This window comes from Exophiala xenobiotica (assembly GCF_000835505.1).
Source record: "Exophiala xenobiotica strain CBS 118157 unplaced genomic scaffold supercont1.7, whole genome shotgun sequence".
Taxonomy (NCBI): domain Eukaryota; kingdom Fungi; phylum Ascomycota; class Eurotiomycetes; order Chaetothyriales; family Herpotrichiellaceae; genus Exophiala; species Exophiala xenobiotica.
The window spans coordinates 3,229,324-3,246,713 of record NW_013562488.1 but is presented as its reverse complement, the minus strand read 5'-3'; the positions used below and the strand labels follow the sequence as shown (position 1 = coordinate 3,246,713).

At 53.3% G+C, this 17,390-nt stretch overlaps 5 protein-coding genes across 5 annotated transcripts; 3 read left to right on the top strand and 2 right to left on the bottom strand.

The window, feature by feature from the left end:
- Positions 1-117: 117 nt before the first annotated feature.
- On the top strand, positions 118-2,366 carry PV05_11907 (uncharacterized protein). Its single transcript, XM_013455436.1, has 2 exons — positions 118-423; positions 476-2,366. The coding sequence occupies exons 1-2, from the start codon at positions 284-286 to the stop codon at positions 1,770-1,772; spliced, it is 1,437 nt and encodes a 478-aa protein (XP_013310890.1). The 5' UTR covers positions 118-283; the 3' UTR covers positions 1,773-2,366.
- On the bottom strand, positions 2,307-8,651 carry PV05_11906 (uncharacterized protein). The gene is made up of 2 exons (XM_013455435.1): positions 7,172-8,651; positions 2,307-7,121 (listed from the first exon to the last, which is right to left on the bottom strand). Exons 1-2 carry the CDS (start codon positions 7,920-7,922, stop codon positions 2,611-2,613), a joined length of 5,262 nt encoding a protein of 1,753 aa, XP_013310889.1. The 5' UTR covers positions 7,923-8,651; the 3' UTR covers positions 2,307-2,610.
- A 1,343-nt stretch (positions 8,652-9,994) lies between these two features.
- On the top strand, positions 9,995-13,317 carry PV05_11905 (uncharacterized protein). Its single transcript, XM_013455434.1, has one exon. It carries the CDS (start codon positions 10,313-10,315, stop codon positions 13,127-13,129), a length of 2,817 nt encoding a protein of 938 aa, XP_013310888.1. The 5' UTR covers positions 9,995-10,312; the 3' UTR covers positions 13,130-13,317.
- Positions 13,318-13,556: 239 nt separating this feature from the next.
- On the top strand, positions 13,557-15,479 carry PV05_11904 (NAD(P)H:quinone oxidoreductase, type IV). Its single transcript, XM_013455433.1, has 3 exons — positions 13,557-14,275; positions 14,336-14,421; positions 14,585-15,479. Exons 1-3 carry the CDS (start codon positions 14,249-14,251, stop codon positions 15,084-15,086), a joined length of 615 nt encoding a protein of 204 aa, XP_013310887.1. The 5' UTR covers positions 13,557-14,248; the 3' UTR covers positions 15,087-15,479.
- A 176-nt stretch (positions 15,480-15,655) lies between these two features.
- On the bottom strand, positions 15,656-17,307 carry PV05_11903 (uncharacterized protein). Its single transcript, XM_013455432.1, has 2 exons — positions 17,118-17,307; positions 15,656-17,068 (listed from the first exon to the last, which is right to left on the bottom strand). Exons 1-2 carry the CDS (start codon positions 17,290-17,292, stop codon positions 15,771-15,773), a joined length of 1,473 nt encoding a protein of 490 aa, XP_013310886.1. The 5' UTR covers positions 17,293-17,307; the 3' UTR covers positions 15,656-15,770.
- Positions 17,308-17,390: the final 83 nt, after the last annotated feature.

Sequence of the window (17,390 nt, the reverse complement as noted above, 5' to 3'; positions counted from 1 at the left end):
CACATTGAAACACATCGTCCCTCACTCAAGCAAGTTAGCCGAGGCGCTAATACATAGCGCCATGGTTAATCTTCATGACTTCGTTGTGTGCATCGTCTGCGCGCTGTCCTTTGTCCCCATCTTCCCACTGGGCGGCATTTTCGTTGTGATAGGACTGGCAACAGTATTTTATGTTGGTCTTGTCGTGATCCGGTTCTTTGACGGTCTTGTGCCTTTCAATTGGCTTTGACCGCAACCTCATTGCCGTCCTTTGCTCCCAATACTCACCCGGTTGGATTTCGACATGTCTGCAGACGTGGAATCTGCGCCTCGAAATGGCGACCTCGAGGATCTTGACATTCCGGAAGACCTGAACGGAGGAGACGCGTCGGACGATGCAGATCTATTCGGAGACGACGATGAAGAGCCCGCACAAGGCGACGAGTACGGCTTTACTTTCAGTGCCTATTGAATCCCTGTTAATTTGAATCCGTAGTTTACAGCGAAAAATCGACGACTCTGAACTCGACTCCGGCGACGATGAAGGAAGAACCGACCGAATCGCACACACCGTTGAAGACGGCGAGGAAGCATACTCACAAGAAAAACCACTCCGACTAGTGAACATAGACATGGCACGAGTCAAGCCCCCGGAAGGAGAAGAGCTCTACCTATTGAACATGCCTCCGTTCCTGGGCGTCAAACACAAAAACTTCAACCCAGCTACTTATGAAGCTCCTCAAAAGCCTCACGACGGCCGGGATCCAGCAGTCGACCCTACCGCGAAATTCTCCCCCTTCTCTACCGCAGCCAGCTCAATCTTCTGGCGGCGCGACCCCAAAGACGCCGAACTTCTCCAGTCCAACTCCCGCATCATTCGATGGTCCGACGGTAGCTTGACTCTGCAGATCGCATCCTCTCCTAAAGACCACTACCGTATCTCTACCACCGCCCTGAGACAAGGCTGGCCTAAGAAGCCTGGCTCGTCCCAACCAGACTACGACCCGAACAAAGATACTCACAACTACCTCGCCGCTCCTCACGCGGCAGTGGGCCTCGACGCTCAAATCATTGCTCCCTTCGATGCGTCCATGAAAATCCAACCCACCGGAGACGTTGCAGACGAATCCGTCCTGAAACTCCAGCAATCCCTCGCAGCAGCAACACAAATGCACGACCCTCTCTCTAGCTTCAAAATCACGACTAAGGATCCTGAAAAGAGGAAGAAAGAGGCCGAACTGTTTGAGAAAGAGAAACTGCGAGCATTCCGCAAGGTAGAAAACGCACAAGACCGGTTACTACTGCGAAAGGACCGCGTTCTTGGTCGCTCTGGCCTAGGTCGCAGCGGCGGCCTAAGCATCGCCGGTCTCGAAGACGACGAGGGCATGCCCACAGCGCGCGGAACCAAGAGTAAAGCACGGCCCAAGAGAAACCGTCGCGGCGAGATCTATTCGGACGACGAGGATGAAGACTACCCGCGTGGTCGTGGTCGACAAGATGAATACGATCGTGAAGACGACTTTCTTGCTGCTAGTGATGAAGAGCCCGAGGTCTACGACGACGAGGCAGATGAGGTTGAAGCAGAAGAAGAGGATCCTGATGTCGATGATCTTGCCATTGATGGCCGGGACACGGTGATCGAGAATCGGACGAGAGGAGGAATCAGAGAGCGGGATAGAGGGTCCACGCCGAAACGTGCAGCCGAGGACGAAGACGAAGACACTGCGCCGAGGGACAGCCCACAAGCCCGAAAGAAGAGGCGCGTCATTGATGATGATGAAGATGATGAATGAGCGGAGACAGTCCAATTGGCAGACTACGACAAGGATTGGGTCTCGCCATTTCAGCAATGCCCGGCGGGAATATGGGGAACGAAAAATCCAGCTGATAACGATTCAGCGTCATATTGTACGGACATACAGAAGTGATTGGAGCATTGCCGGTGTCGACACGAAGGTCTGCTGCACACACAAAATGTTGATGCATAGGCGTATGATCGGATAGCCATGCTAGCTGCAAGGCATCACCCTCACCATCACCAGTGCTCACAGCCTCCATCTTGGAGAGCAATACCCAATAAACTCAAAGATTGCTGTGGTCGAAGTCCCTTTTCTCGCTTCCTTATCTATCCTAGAGCTCTCTGCCTCACCACCCATACACCAATCTGCTAGAGTACTATTCTGTTCAGCCGTAATGTAACTCAATGTCCAGCGATTGAACCATGAACTGGACAGATAGGAAATCTCGGGACTGGACAAGGTCTGAGGAGATGTGAATGCCTACTGAAATCTAAAGGGTGGTAGCAAGGTCGACTGTACCGCAGAGAATTTTTGGTTGGAAAGGATGTCTCATTCCTTGAAATCTTACACATACATCCCCTATCGAGGATCTATCTAAATACTCCTCGTTCTTTGGCCCTTGCTACCAATAAGAAAACAAAAAAAAGGTCTCTCATCAAGGAGCGAGGCAACCCTCAACTCTTTTATCAAAACCCCCGACGGCCGTACCGTATGTTCATCCGACATAACACATTGCGAGAATACATGTAGAGTAATTTGATCGAGATCGCCCGGGCTAGCATTTGTGTGCATCTCGACACTAATTGCAGAGCGAAATCTTAGTAGAAGACCACTAGCTCAACAAATTCTTCAGACTCGGGCTAGCACTTGCACCCGGCCCATCTCTCCTCTCATCCTTGAGTCCTGCTGCACCAGCCGGAGTGATCGGTCTCTGATGAGGACTCTCCGGGAATTGTCTCGGCCCAAACCGTGGCGTGCTCGTGACTTCGACGCTAGCTTGTCTCGAATGTGTTCGTCCACTCTGCTCGGTCGCAGCTTGCGCAATTTGTGCGAGTGACTGTGCCGAAGGTGATTGTCTTGTGACGGCTGGAGGTGGAGGTGGTGGCGGAGGGACTTGGCCATACAACCTAGACGCGGCTGAGTGGAGTGCGGAGTAGCCGTTCACAGGAGAGCCCATACTCGGCTGACGATGAGGCTCCGGAGCGAAGGATCGAGACAGTATACTAGACTGTAAGCCGAGATGCGGCGAGGGCCCTGGTGGTCGGTCATACCGCGATGGGGAAGGCGGCCGCGCCGGTTGCGGTGGAGTCGACGTAGTGGGTGGAGTCTGGTGAGGCGGAGCGACGTATGGCGCAGAGGGAGGAGAATGCTGAGGCAAGTGTCCTGCACTAGGAGGCGGTGGGAGTGGTGGAGGGACAGTCGAGTAAGAGTGGTGCGGTGGTCGGCCGTAGCCAGGAGCCTCGTACTGTGATCGATAGGCAGGAGGATATCCTCCTCCGAGAGGCGGTGGAGATGGTCGACGGCCACCGGGCATCGCAGACGATGACCACCCTGAAGGACTCTGCCAAGATGGAGGTTGATGAAGAGGGGCTCCAGGAGGAGGCGGCGGTGGACCGGGGGGATGAGAATGCGGCGGTGGTAGTGCTCCTTCTAGTGGTGTCCGGTTCAGAGGATAAGCCGCTGGTGGAGGCGCAGCATAGGATGATTGATAGGCAAAAGGCTCTGGAGCTGGAGCTGAAGCTGGTACTGGCGCCGGGGCTGGCGCTGGCTCTGAAGGAGGCTTCTCACGAGGTCTGACTTGAGACGGCGAGGAAGGAGGCGTTCGCTTCAGGATATGACACTTGTGACATTGCCACATCGATCGGTCCTTGTTGTGAGCAATGTTGCTGAGAGAATTGGTCTCCGCAGGTTCGGCCTTGACGATACCGTTTGTCATCACAACATCCCGAGACCCATTACTAGTCGCATGGTCGGGAGCCAGACTTGATCCCAATCGATTAGCGACCGGAGCCTGTATCTCGGCCGGCTGTAAAGACCACCATCGCGGACTGACATCCACTAGACAAGTGCAGCACTTCTTGTGACCAGTAGCCCTCTTGTCCGTTTCCTCAGCATTTTTGGACTCGGCAGATCCTTCTCCCAAGTCTCGAGGGGATTCCACGGCAGGCGACGATCGCACGCTTGGACCATCGATCTGTCCGTTCATGCCGTTGGGTAGTCCGTTGACTATCGATCCACGTCTGGATATGGGTTGGACAGCAGGTGCTGTGACCGGCAAGTTCGCAGTGAACTGAGCGGCTCGTCGGACTGTCCCAGTGACGGAATTGTCCACTTGCTTGTAGGTACGAGCAAACAACTGCATCGCAGTCAGGCCACCCTCCGTCGGTTCCAGCATGTTGTGAACAAAGGTCGGTGGAGTATGAGTCGGACACCAAATAGCTGCAGTGACGATACCAGATTCTGAATGAAGCTTCATTACGTTCACCGAGTCGCGTCTGCTGCTCTTGACAGGAGCCACATCGAAACCGAAGACATATTCAGCCTGGTGAGCACAGCCAACGTGGAAAAAGGTGTTGCAGTTCGACTGGTGACATTTCACGGTGGGATAACCGCCTTGCTTGCACAGTTTGCATATTGGCTCAAACCGCTCTGGTGGAATGAAACCCACACCTTCGGCATCATCCAGCAACTCTGCATTGCCAAATTTGATCTCCTTCGTCCACAGGGCACAGGTGATATGCATCCAATTGTTCCAAGCTGTTCTCTTGAGGGCCTCTCGAGGGTTGACGGGGCGACCTGCAGCTTCTTGCTCCATTCGCCAACGGCGACTGGCTTCCTGGATGATTTCGCGCTCGATGCGTTCCTTCTCACGGTCCCTCTCGGTTTTCTTTTTATGCGAAGGCTTTAACGGCTCCATGAGCTCTTGATGCGTAAATTTGACTGGGCACAGAACACATTCGTAAGTAGTGGAAACCTGCAGGTTGTGGTCGTTTCTGCACATGTCGCAGAACCAAGGCTTAGTGTTAGTTTTCGAGCCAACCCCATAACACGAGCCATGGACATGCAATCTGCAGTCCCGACATTTAAGCAGTTCTTGACCAGGAACATCGATAACTCGGCATATCGCGCATGGATGAACCTTGACCTTAGGGGGATCTGGCTCGATCGGAGGTGGTTCTTGCGGCTTTTCGGGTGCTTTCTTCTTCTCGGGAACAACGTCTGCCGTCGCGTTTGCGCCATCTTTGTCGGTCTTGCCCTTTTTCTTTGGCGGTTCTTCCGGCTGTATGATATTTTGCGGGACCTCTATACCAGCCTTGTTGACCTCATCAACTGCACGTGGAGGTATGGGGTCTCCTGACATTTGATGCGCTTCGAGGATGAGACGCAGCAACTCTTCGTCAACTCTCCGCTTAGCTGCACGGCTGCCTGAGGCTGCTATCTTCTTGGACACCTCTTCGATGTCCTCATATTGTACCGCGTATTTCCTCCAAAGGTATGCGCACCTGCCGCACAATGCAAGAGTAAGCCAACCACTCTTGTCTTTGCTATTTTTGGCGGAGGAATCCTTGGGCACGAGCGTCCCAGGAGGCGTGGCTGGCGCACGACGCCATTGCCGAGAGTGATTTGTACCGCAGAATTTGCAGACGAATCCACGTTTCTTTTGGGCTGCTTTCTCCTCGTCAAACGCAGAATCGTCTTTGTCATCAGCGACTTCATCCAGGAGCTTGACGTTACCATCCTTGTCAGCTCGCTTCGATTCTTTCTTGGAGCGCCGGCCTTCGTAATTTCCCCAGATCTGTTGACCTTTCTCTGTCTTCTTCCACATGTAGTAAAATCGGACAATCCGAGACTCTTTGACGCTTGACCCAACGTGGCGAGATACCGCATGAAGTTCACTTCCATATTTAGCGACACCTTCTTCGAAACGCTTAATTTCTTCGCGGTTCAAATCTGGTTGTTTTAAGTCGGCTCGTAGGGAAAGTCCCTTCATCGCCTCCAAAGCTTTATCGACATTGAAGTTGTTTTCTTGCAACTTCTCAATGGCCTTAGTCAGAAAGTCGACGGAAGACTCCAACAAGTTATATTGTGCTGCAATCGGTCTAACCTTCTTCATGTAGTCGTCGACAAGCTCCTCGGCGTTTTCTGGTCTTACACTGTCATCGTTGCCCCTGTCCGATGGCTCAGCATTTTCCGGCATCTTGAAGATCAATTGAGCAGTGTGCTCCTTTTTGCCTTTGATGTCGATGGGTTCGTCCTGCCCACGAGCGATATAGCCCACGGGCTCATCGACCACCCATTTCGGACGCTTGAGTCGGTGATCTTTATCGGTGTCGGTTCCGGCATCCCTGGCCCGTCTATCTCTCTTCCCGTCTGCATTTTTGTACTTTTTCTTGATCTCGGCAGGTTTCACCAATTCGACAGGCCGACCATGCCAGACGTTGACATTAGCTTGATGACGAGGCCCTAGTCTAGAACTGGCACGAGGATATATGCGGTCATCGTAGTCCAAGGCGTCCTCCACGCGGGAATGTACTCCGAGATATCTCCATGGCCATAAATTCGCCTGCGCAATCTGAGCCGCTGTCGGTGCGGGATGCGCTTCGGGAGCAGCACTGCTCTCGCGAGTGTCGTCAATTTTGGGTCCAGACTCATCCTCGTCTTCGTCTATGAAATCATCGTCCTCGCCATGTGCAGCTTCGGAAGCCGGAGTATTCCGGGCATCCATCTTCATCTCTTGAGCTCTACTGCAAGCAGCACAAGCCCAAGCGAACCCTCGAGCAGGCTTCTTCAATAGTGGTGGCCTGACACACTGCATGTGATACGTCCTCTTGCACACTGCACAGTCAACCGAGTCGTGGTTGCTCGCAAATTGTTCACACCTTGTACATTTCTTGCTCTCACTCGTCAACTCGCGACCTCGGCCAATTTCGACTAGGACAAACTTCCATCGCTCGTCGAGGACCATCTTGACGTGTTGTGGAACGTTGACGACTCGGTGCGTGGGTATGACCTCGTAATATCGATGCATGTACCGATCGAAGAGCTTATCGAACCAGAAAGAATCTTGTTGACTGCGGTATTCGTCCATGTTGGATATATCAGACAAGTGGTGTATGTTACATTTTCCTCGTATTGAGTTGAGTGGACAAGTATCTGAATGCATGGAAGCAAATACGACTCTTGTATCTTGAACACGCCGAAGGATATCTTTCGGTCTGTAGTACCAATTGACTCGTATCGCATCGACTGGAGCCTCAGGATCGTTCTTCGCATGTAGAAATTCCATGATACGCGCAAGGTAATAGGGTTCGCCAGGAGGTTCGCAAACCATATAGACATGATCTAAGAAAAGTTAGGCTTGTTCCGTGAGCTCACCGTTCCAAGGGACGTACCATTTGTCTGCACGGCGGTGCCGTCATCCGCGACTAATTGCTTCTTCGCATTCAGCTTGCGTCCGCATTTCGAGAAGCTCATCATGTTTGTCTCCACAAACCCTTTTAGAGGCATTGGAGCGGCGTGCCGCGACCGCGAATTCGCGGGCATGGCGTGGTTTGTGGCCACCGAATGGCTGCTACCAGGGTGTTTCCTTTTCTTCGAGGGCGCAGGTGCTGCCGCAGAGACAGGAGTCGAGGTACCACCAGTGGGAACATTGTCAGAAGCAAGGTCGACCACGGAGTGGTTGATGGCTGCAAAGCCGGAAGATGTTGTGTGTTGCTCGGCCACCGACGCCACCGCCGCCGGTGCAGCAGCAGCAGAGGATCTCTTGTTGGAGCGGCTAGTTTTAGGCGAAGCCTCCTTCGCCTCCAACTCTAGATCCAAGTCCTTGTCCTCGGCATAGTTAGGACGCGTCCCCGTGCGATTTCTCGACCGAGTTCCGTAGATAGCAGAGGTACCAGCACTGCCATTTTCTTGCGGAGGATTTTGGGAGGAGGAAGACGCGGTAGCAGTCATGGGCTGAGATTGGGGCGTCTCGAGGGGAAGCGCAGTTTCGGGTGCGGGCGACACATCCATGCTAGTAGCATTGCTGTTTGCAACTGCGCTTGGCGGTGCATCGTTTGGCGAGGTCAAGGGTGCGTCAGACTGCTTTTCGGGTTGCGCACCTGAAGACGCTGCCGCCTCTGATGGAATTTCAGAAGTCGACATGGCCAGTCAAGGCACAAAAGCGCGGTGACTGAAATTTGCCGAGCTCTGGCTTTATCGCATGGCGTGGGCGGATACGGGTGCGGCGTGAGGTGGCCTACGCAGGGCTGCGACGAAGGTTGGATCAGCTTACCAGCGGGCTTGTAGTCGACGCGGCAGGAGAGGGCGAGGGGCGGAGTTTGGCGGGCTGGTGGATGAGATTGCTACGTTCGAGGCCGAGGAAATGTTGTTGGCAAGGAGCGTCGCGGTGGGTAATACAGGGTGGCGGTGATGCAAATCCAGTAGAGCACGCTGAAGACGGCAGAGCGGACGATATAACAAGGCACGCGCCAGGATCGATCAGTTTCGCAATGTAGCCGAACGTAGACGGTGACGTGGCGATCGAGCCCAGCGCGGGAAAAAGGAAAGGAATAGAAGACCGTGAGGACCACTCGACTACTCAACCGGACGGTCGGTAGAAGTGTACAAGTGAAAAATAAAAGAGAATGGCGGTCGAAGTGGGTGAAGAGAGGAAGGACAAAGAGTAAAGAAGAGGAAATGATGGGGAAGGCAAGAAAACGGCGGAAGGAAGAAATGTGGCCCTAGTCGGGTGATGGTAGCGGAAGGTTAGTTAGTTGGTGAAGTGGCAGGTCGTCGGTTTGTAGTGACAGTGTTCAAGGAATGAGTGGGTGACGGATAGGACGCCGAGATATTCGACGGACAAGGCGCATGGCATATGACTATGACTAGGAGTTGGGTCGGCGGATCAGACGGACAAGGTAGGCACAGCACGCACAGGTATGGTACGAGTAGATGCGAATGCGAAGGTTGACAATTAGAGGGAGTTTGTTTGGAGGACAAGCACCAAGGCACAAACAGCCGCAGCTACAGCGAAGTGGACACCTTCAGGACACCCTGAGCACACGAGACACGAGGAGCAAAAACCCATTAGTGAAAGTGTGGACACCATGCAAGGCAAATGCCAGTAGTGATGCACTGATGGTAAGGCCAAGGCAATGGAAGGAAGGGAAATCTTGATCAGTATCTGACTCGATACCTAGGTACGATGGCGACAGATGATTGCATTACCCGCCAGACAAAGGATCAGAAAAGATGCAGAATCGTCGGCCTCAGATGTCTGATATTTACCTTACCTACCTTAGGCACCTAAATGTTCAGATGATGAAGAAAGAGATTGGAAAAAGAAATGAACGAAATGAAAGAAAATGGGCAACGGATGGGCGTCAAGATTGTGAAACATCTCTTTGAACGTCGGCATTCCCCCTTCTTATTACTCGCCAGTTTTCCACCGTCAATCCTTTGAGGTTGGCCACCGCTATTTAGAGCTGCGTAGCCGACTACAATTGCGCATATTGGCATTCTTGGTGGGTTCAATCTTCAAACATGGTGCACTTCTCATTCCAATGGATATCGGACTCCTAATAAATGCAGGAGAAAGCTGCGGTGGCTGTGGTGGCCGTGGTATTCTGACAGGCACAAGTTGGATGAGGTCGAAGTCTGGTTCTCGAGCTGCAGGGCCCCACCGAGGCTCACTAGGCTTCTTAGCGCCCGCAGTGCTTGGCGTCACCTGACTAATTCGACCACGTCGCTCTTCCTTACCTAAGGTAACTCAGGTTTCCATCTTCCATATCCTGCCATCTCTGAAAGGGGCGCCCTCAAATGAATTGGTGCCTTCGTTGGAGGCCATCTCTGCGACCATTAGGCGCTCAGTTTTGCTGGCATTAACCCCAGAATGTGCGTGCTCGATGATTTCGTGTTCTTTCTTGGGTGCCCCAACGATCACCCTCAGGCTCGACTCTTCCATCAAATAAGGTGTCTCGCAACAATCCAGGCAAAACCTGCTCCCCACTCATCATCTTTTGATCACTCGCAACGTGTCATCGCCCACTTCTTCCTTTCGCAGGCTCTCTGCGCTCCCGTTATCCCCTTCCTGCCTCGCCTGGAAGGACCCGCCGCTACCCAGTCCCAGAATATGACGCACGTTAGTCAGAGACTATGCGGGTCCCGTATAATGACCATCCATACAGTCTTGATATCTTCGAGTCTCGTTTACATTTTGCATAACTGCATCAGGTAGGTGTTGTTGGCCATTCTGCAGGGCACTTTATCTCCGATACCTGGTATTGCTTCTGAGGTTTCGGGTGGCTTGGCGACCCGAGGCCCAGATTTGCGCCATTCCATTTCGGGATTCGGCTATTTACTTCTCGCGCGTTTTATGGCGCCTGCCGGGGTAAAGATCGACTTCAACTTGGGATGCCCATCATCATCCATCATTCTCGCAACGACCGTGACGGATAAAAACCTGATCGGCCAGCCTATTCCCGTGAATGTGGTGATATGTTGTATCCTGTGCATTTCCTCCTCACTAATCGCATCATGACTCTCCGCTGTTGATGGCACCCACGTGGCAACGGCCGACGGTGACCTACGGACAGCCCACGACGCTTGATGTTGCCCGCAATCAGAAATACAACGTCGTCCCGGTTGCAGGAACAAAACGGGGCTGTGACGATATTGAAATAGCACCGCACGTGCATCCTATTCAGCAAAGCCTCTCAATTCGACAATTGCCCGCACAAACTACATCTCCTCTCTCGCCGAGGCCCCGTGAACCACCTCCACCGCCACGTCTGCAGGCAAGCCGGATTATACCAGTCGAAACCGCGGACCACGGCCAGGCCATCACTGCGTCGCGTCCTGTACCATTGCCTCCAAGAATATCATCCACTCCAGGCCCCTCACAAAACCCACTCCTAACACTTCGCCATTCACGTTATGGCTTACCTTCGAAGCTGGTCGACAACCTAGAGTCACTAGGCGTGCGCTCTATCTACCCGTGGCAATCGTCGTGTCTCTTAGGCAGAGGCTTGCTAGATGGAGAACAGAACCTGGTCTATACAGCTCCAACTGGTGGTGGCAAGTCTCTGGTAGCGGACATCCTCCTCCTCAAACGAATCATCGAAAACCCCGGCAAGAAGTCTATCCTGGTCCTACCTTACGTTGCTCTCGTCCAAGAGAAGCTGAAGTGGCTGCGCGCATTGGTTGATGGCGTGACCAAGAATGTTGAAGACATCAAAAATGCCCAACCAGACCCAACATGGCGCCGATCCAGTACCCTGATTCGAGTAGCTGGATTTTTCGGAGGCAGCAAATCGTCGGCGAACTGGTGCGACTGGGACGTGGCTGTATGCACAATTGAGAAAGCCAACTCAATTGTCAATACTGCGATTGAGGAAGGCAAACATGGCGAACTTGCGGCGGTCGTACTCGACGAGCTCCACATGCTTAACGATGAGCATCGCGGATACCTCATGGAGCTGCTTGCCACCAAGTTGATGTCTCTGGACACTGGCGTCCAGATTGTGGGAATGAGTGCAACGCTCCCTAACCCGCAACTCCTGGCGAAGTGGTTGAATGCAAGATTCTATATTGCAAAATACCGACCAATCCCCATCGAGGAACATCTGGTCTACGAGAACGAAGTCTATCCGACAGCAAATGCCAAAGAATTCTTCAGAGCAGCCAGCCAATTGACCGCTAAAAGCGTGGTTTCGACACCACAGCCAGAAGCCTGTAAAACCATCAGCAAATCTGACCACCAAGACCTGGCGAATCCCATGACCAACGCAGTCGTCGCCTTGTCCGTCGAGACTGCTGTCGCTGGCCATGGTGCGCTTGTGTTCTGCAACAGTCGGATGGCAGCCGAAAGGACTGCTTGCTTGATCAGTGATACCATACCGGTCGATGCTTGCGACCCACAGACGCATGACAGGCGACAAGACCTGTTAGCATCCCTCCGTGCGCTGCCTGGTGGATTCGAAGAGTCCTTGCTGAAAACCGTACCCTGTGGCGTTGGGTTTCACCATGCCGGACTAACCATAGAAGAACGAGACCTGGTCGCGGACGCTTACGATGTAGGTATCCTCAAGGTTATGGTGGCTACGTGCAGCCTCGCCGCTGGAATTAACCTCCCCGCACGGAGAGTGATCCTTAATGGTGCCCGGATGGGTCGCGATCTGGTAGGGCCTGCAATGTTGCGACAAATGCGTGGTCGAGCTGGGAGGAAGGGCAAAGATGAAATCGGCGAGACATATTTGTGCTGTCACCAATCAGATCTTGAGGCAGTGGCGGAATTGCTTGAAGCTGAGATGCCGCCAGTTATCAGCTGTTTGACACCGGAAAAGAGGGGCATCAAACGAGCAGTACTTGAGGTTGTTGCTATTCGGATGGCCTCCAGTCGGGTCGCGCTAGATCAATACGTCCATTCGTCCCTGCTTTGGCACACGACAGACCATGCTGTGGTTGAAGAGCTGGTCGAACATTCGATCCGCGACCTACTGGCATCCAAGCTGATCCAAACGACCGAATACGAGGGTTGTCTCGAACCCACCAAGCTAGGCTTGGCCGTTGTCGCATCTGGCCTAAGTCCCGAAGATGGTGTATTTGTCCATTCTGAATTGCGACGAGCACTGGAGTCGTTTGTGATGGATGGGGATATGCACATCTTCTACCTCTTCACCCCAGTGCAGACTGCTGGTATGGGTGAAATCTCTTGGTTGACATTTCGTGACCAGCTGGAGAATCTTGACGAAAGTGGAATGAGAGCATTGCGGCTGGTTGGAGTCAATCCTGCATTCGTCAATCGCCTTGTCAATAGTGGTGCTGATTTGAAGGAGAATACGTCAGATGAGATTCGTCTAGCCCGAATCTACCGCCGGGCTTATTCGGCTTTCCAACTGAGAGACCTCTGCAACGAAATCCCTGTCCATGAGATCAGCGTGAAATACAGTGTTCCGCGTGGACAAATCCAGACTCTGGCTCAGACATGCCACGGGTTCGCGGCGGGCATGATCAAGTTCTGCGACAGAATGGGTTGGGGCATGCTTGGTGCCGTGTTGGAACACATGCTTGACCGACTCCGTGCAGGAGCGAGAGCAGATCTTCTCGAAATGGCCCAGGTTGCCTTTGTTAAGAGTCGCATGGCGCGGATCTTCTGGGAAAATGGGTTCAAGAGTGTAAGAGCTCTCAGTGAAGCCGACCCTCAGACCTTGGTACCTGTCATGATGCAGGCACAAACCCGGAAGATGAAGCTGGCCGGCGAAGCAGCCGAAAAGTTCAAAGACAAGTTGCTGGCTAGAGCCGAGATCATCGTCAGCAGTGCAAGTAGAGTTTGGGAGAGGCAACAGATGGTGCGCTGGGAGGAAGAATGATAGGGACCTTGTCAGAGCACAAAGGACTGCTTGGGATTGGTCCGATGCTTCTGGGCATCCCAGATTGGTACCTTGCATTAGCGATCGCTCTGGTCTCTCCAGCAACAGCTGGGATTTGCAGTACGAGTAGTCCTGTGCACAAGATTCGAGTCTCAAGAAAAGATTTCCTAGCACGGATTGTGGTACAGATCCTTACTACTTGTATTTGACAATGTAGTGGCCGTCTTTGAAGCAGTCCGGGCGAACCAGCAATCTCAGAAGGGGGGTTGCGAGTACAGTAGACAACAAGACCTCCGAAGTCACAAGCGAGGTCAGAATCCGGGGCATCGCCGTTGCGGTCACCGGTCGCTAACCTGTCACCGAAGGTCCTCGAGTACCTCCCCACGCTCCCGTGATAGTACCTGTTCGAAGCATCTTGGAGGCTGACGAAGGATTGCTTGACAGGAGCGAGAGATGCATGGTGGCTGCTGGGTGGCTCCTGGCTGACAAAGAGTGCGGATGATGGCGGTGATGCTTTTGACATCGGGCGACTCCATTCCGCATATTGGTGGTGGGTGGAGCATCACGATTGGCTTGATTTGACAATCCTCAGTCAGCTTTTCATAAGCCTGGCATGAGCTCCCCTCTAGGTGCCATCATGGTGCCCCTCACTAATACCACTACGACTTGCGTGGACTTGCAACTGCAAGGGTCCTGAAGGTCCCAAGCCCGTCAAAAGTGCTGGTAGTTTACGAGCTGGTGCGGGTTGTCCCCCTCCTTGTTCGAAATCGAAAACTGAACAGATCGAGACGCAGTAGTCGTGGCAACGGAGACACCCCAATGGATCGGTCATCATCTGCTGACGCTCATGAGAGGCTGCTTCAGTAAGGAATCAGAAGTGAGAAATGCTCGACAGGGGTTGCCGGCGTTTGTGCGTCATGAAGCCATGAAGCCACCAGCCAGAGGCGGGGCCTTTTTTGTTGTTTGGTACGAGAAGCATTTACCATTTCCGAGAGACAGAAAGCAACGGATACAAAAGCCTTGCCTGATCCCCCGTTTTGTTCTCGGATCTTCTTCTCTCCATCCTCAGCTACATTTGTATTCCATATCATTCAAGATACACAGTTCAATCCAGTCACCATGGCTCCCAAGGTCGCTATCGTCTACGTGCGTCTCGCCTGTTCCGGGCAATGCCGTTCGTTATGCAGACTAACAACACGACTGTAGTACTCCATGTACGGCCACGTCGCCAAACTGGCCGAGGCCGAGAAGAAGGGCATCGAAGAAGCCGGTGGCTCTGCTGATGTTTTCCAGTATGTCCGACAGCCCACTCTCTTTCCCTCCTCTACCCTCTGTCCCACGCCTAGCTCTCCGGAGAACGTGCTCCTCCCTACCTACTCATCTACCAATCCCATACTCATCCCTGCCACCAAAACCAGCAGCCTCTAGATAGCTAACCGCACATGCTCGACTTAGAATCGAAGAAACCCTCCCCGGGGAGGTTCTGAGCAAGATGCACGCCCCAGCCCAAGACACATCGATCCCTTTCATCACGCCCGACGTGATGAAGACCTACGACGCCTTCCTCTTCGGCATCCCGACCCGCTACGGCACCTACTCGGCCCAGTGGAAGACCTTCATCGACAAGCTCGGCCAACTGTGGATGAGCGGAGCCCTGTACGGCAAATACTTCGGCCTGTTCGTCAGCACGGCCACCGCGGGCGGCGGCCAGGAGTCGACCTGCATCAACGCCCTGTCCTGCTGGGTGCACCAGGGCATGATCTACGTGCCCCTCGGATACGCCACGACCTTCCAGCTGCTGAGCAACCTGGACGAAGTCCGCGGCGGATCGCCCTGGGGCGCAGGGACCTTCGCCTCGGGCGACGGCAGCAGACAACCCACCCCGAAGGAGTTGGAGCTCGCGCAGGCCCAGGGCAAGGGCTTCTACGAGACCGTCAGCAAGGTGAGCTTTGCGTGACTAGATGGCAGCAACAAGGACGAAAGGAAGGTGGAGGCTGCCGCTGCTGCGAAGCCTCAGCCTGCGCCCACAACAACGCCGGCGCCGGCGGCAGCAGCAGCAGGAACGAAAACAACCCAGCAGCCTGCGACCACGAATGCGGATGACGAAAAGACCGAGAGCGGACCGTGTGGGTTGCCGAAAAAATGTGTCATCCTATAAGTGCCATCTTATGCTTGGGTGAGAAGCAAAACCATCTGGGAAAGAGAAGGATCTGTACCGACATTTGACTGATCCCATGCTCAAAAGAAAAATCTACATAAAACGACGTTAACGAAGATTTGAGGAGTTGTATAGAAAAACCCCTACCAGACAAACATCTATATACCAAATGAACTATTTTGAATACGTCAAGCAGGACTAGCATAATGCAAGGAGTCACCATTCCACGTAATGAAGTAGATAATCCTTGCTTGAGAAGATGCCACCTCCCAAGAGGAAGAGGCAGTGCGGTAACTTTGTACTCATCAGCGAGCAGAGAACCGGCAAAGTAATCGAGATCAGTGCGACACAGGACGCGGACGCCGGAATCGAAGAAAAGCAATTATATTCTCAACAATATAGGGGTATTTTGGAATTTCGTCGTCAAGGTATTAAACGCCTCAAAAAGGACGTGATGTCGTGATGCGCCCTCTGATATGGGTTTCATGAATCACCCAGCCTCGGCGGACCACCATCGAGACTCCGCATGATCATCCTGGCATGCTTCACAATCCTCAAACACAGCAGCCCATCGTCCCCCTGTGTCCTCGCATGCTCTTCACATTCCCTAATCTCCTCCAGGGTCATACCTAACGTGTGCCCTCGAGCGAGATCGGTGGTCATACGTTCGGGAAATTCACCCGTCTCGGTCTCTATACCATGCCACTGTTTCTGCCGACGTTCGAGCGCACAGCATAAGTCGGACAGTGTGTACGGGGACGGCGAGCTGACGGGCCTATTCGACCCTGGCGGGCTTGGGACAGGGGCATCATTGAACACGCATGCTCGGACGAGCTTGTAGCCGAAAGTTCGCCATTCCAACTCTTGCCGAATTGTCATGTTTGAATCGACATCGATCACTGCAGTGTTGTTCTTGTCGTCCGTGAAACCGTTTCGAAGGTCTATTGCGGTCGCCTTTTTCACTCTGTGCCAGTGGTCTGCTAGCACGGTGATGAGCATGCTACTCAGCATCACGTTCTGTGAGCCGGTCTGGAATTTCTGTGGGCAGATATTGCAATATATCACGCTGCGGCCGGTGCGGTGGGCGCTTAAGAGGGTGTCGATCGTGCCTGAGGAGACGGGGAAGGCAGACAGTGTTGAAAGTGTAGATAACGTGAGATATAGGTTCGGTAGACATGGACAGTCCGGTGTTGCGGGTAATTGAGATAGGTAAGCTTGGTTAGGATCGAGATTGTGATGCTGGGCCGCGAGATATGGGTCAATGGCAGGATTTGGGAGGTCAATAGAGGCATTGTTCTCCTCATATTCATGGCTCTCTTGTACCGGGACGGGGAGCATGGTCATGTCGGAGAAGTCGGGCCAAAGGGCCACGTCGGTTGGATACGATACATTCGATACCAGGTCGCCATCGCGAGGGGTACGGGGAGCGTCGTGCGGCGGAGTACTGCTGGAGCCTTGAGAGGTCGAATTTGAAGTATTGCTGACGGCCGCTGACCGCCGTATAGATTGGGAGATAGGACCATTGCAGACGTTCTCGAACTCGGTTCTTGCAATGGCTTTCTGGCACTGCTTGTGATGTGGCTTGACGCCGGGCTGACCGCATGACAGGGGCTGCTGTTGTTTCGGTGCAGGTTGCTCCTTGTCCTCGGGAGATTCATCCATCTTCTGCCTCTTTCTTGGACGTCCCATCTTCGACTGCACCGAGTAGTGGCATGTGAGGTTCTGTTTGAGGCATCGTTCGCAGCCTGTCGGGTCGCCCGAGCATTTCAGCTTGCGCTTTCCTAAGTCCTTCTTTAGTCCTGGTGATTGCATAAAAATATTCAAACTTACTGCACTCATCGCAAGCAGTGTGTCTTCTCGCTGTAGGATCAACGTCGAAAGCAGCGCTGTATGCGGGGACTTCCGTCTCTTGCAGATCGGGAACATTGTCGGTCACCGCGAAGGTCTTTGAGACTGGGTATGTACCAAAGATCTCGACCAGCTGTGTTGCCGTGTCGCCCGCCATGTAGATCGGAATCTCAAATTGTACTGAAGTTGGGGCGCAGGCACCATAAAATGGAGGACCTTAGACCCTGCAGTCAGTCATCGAGAGGGGAGGCCTGA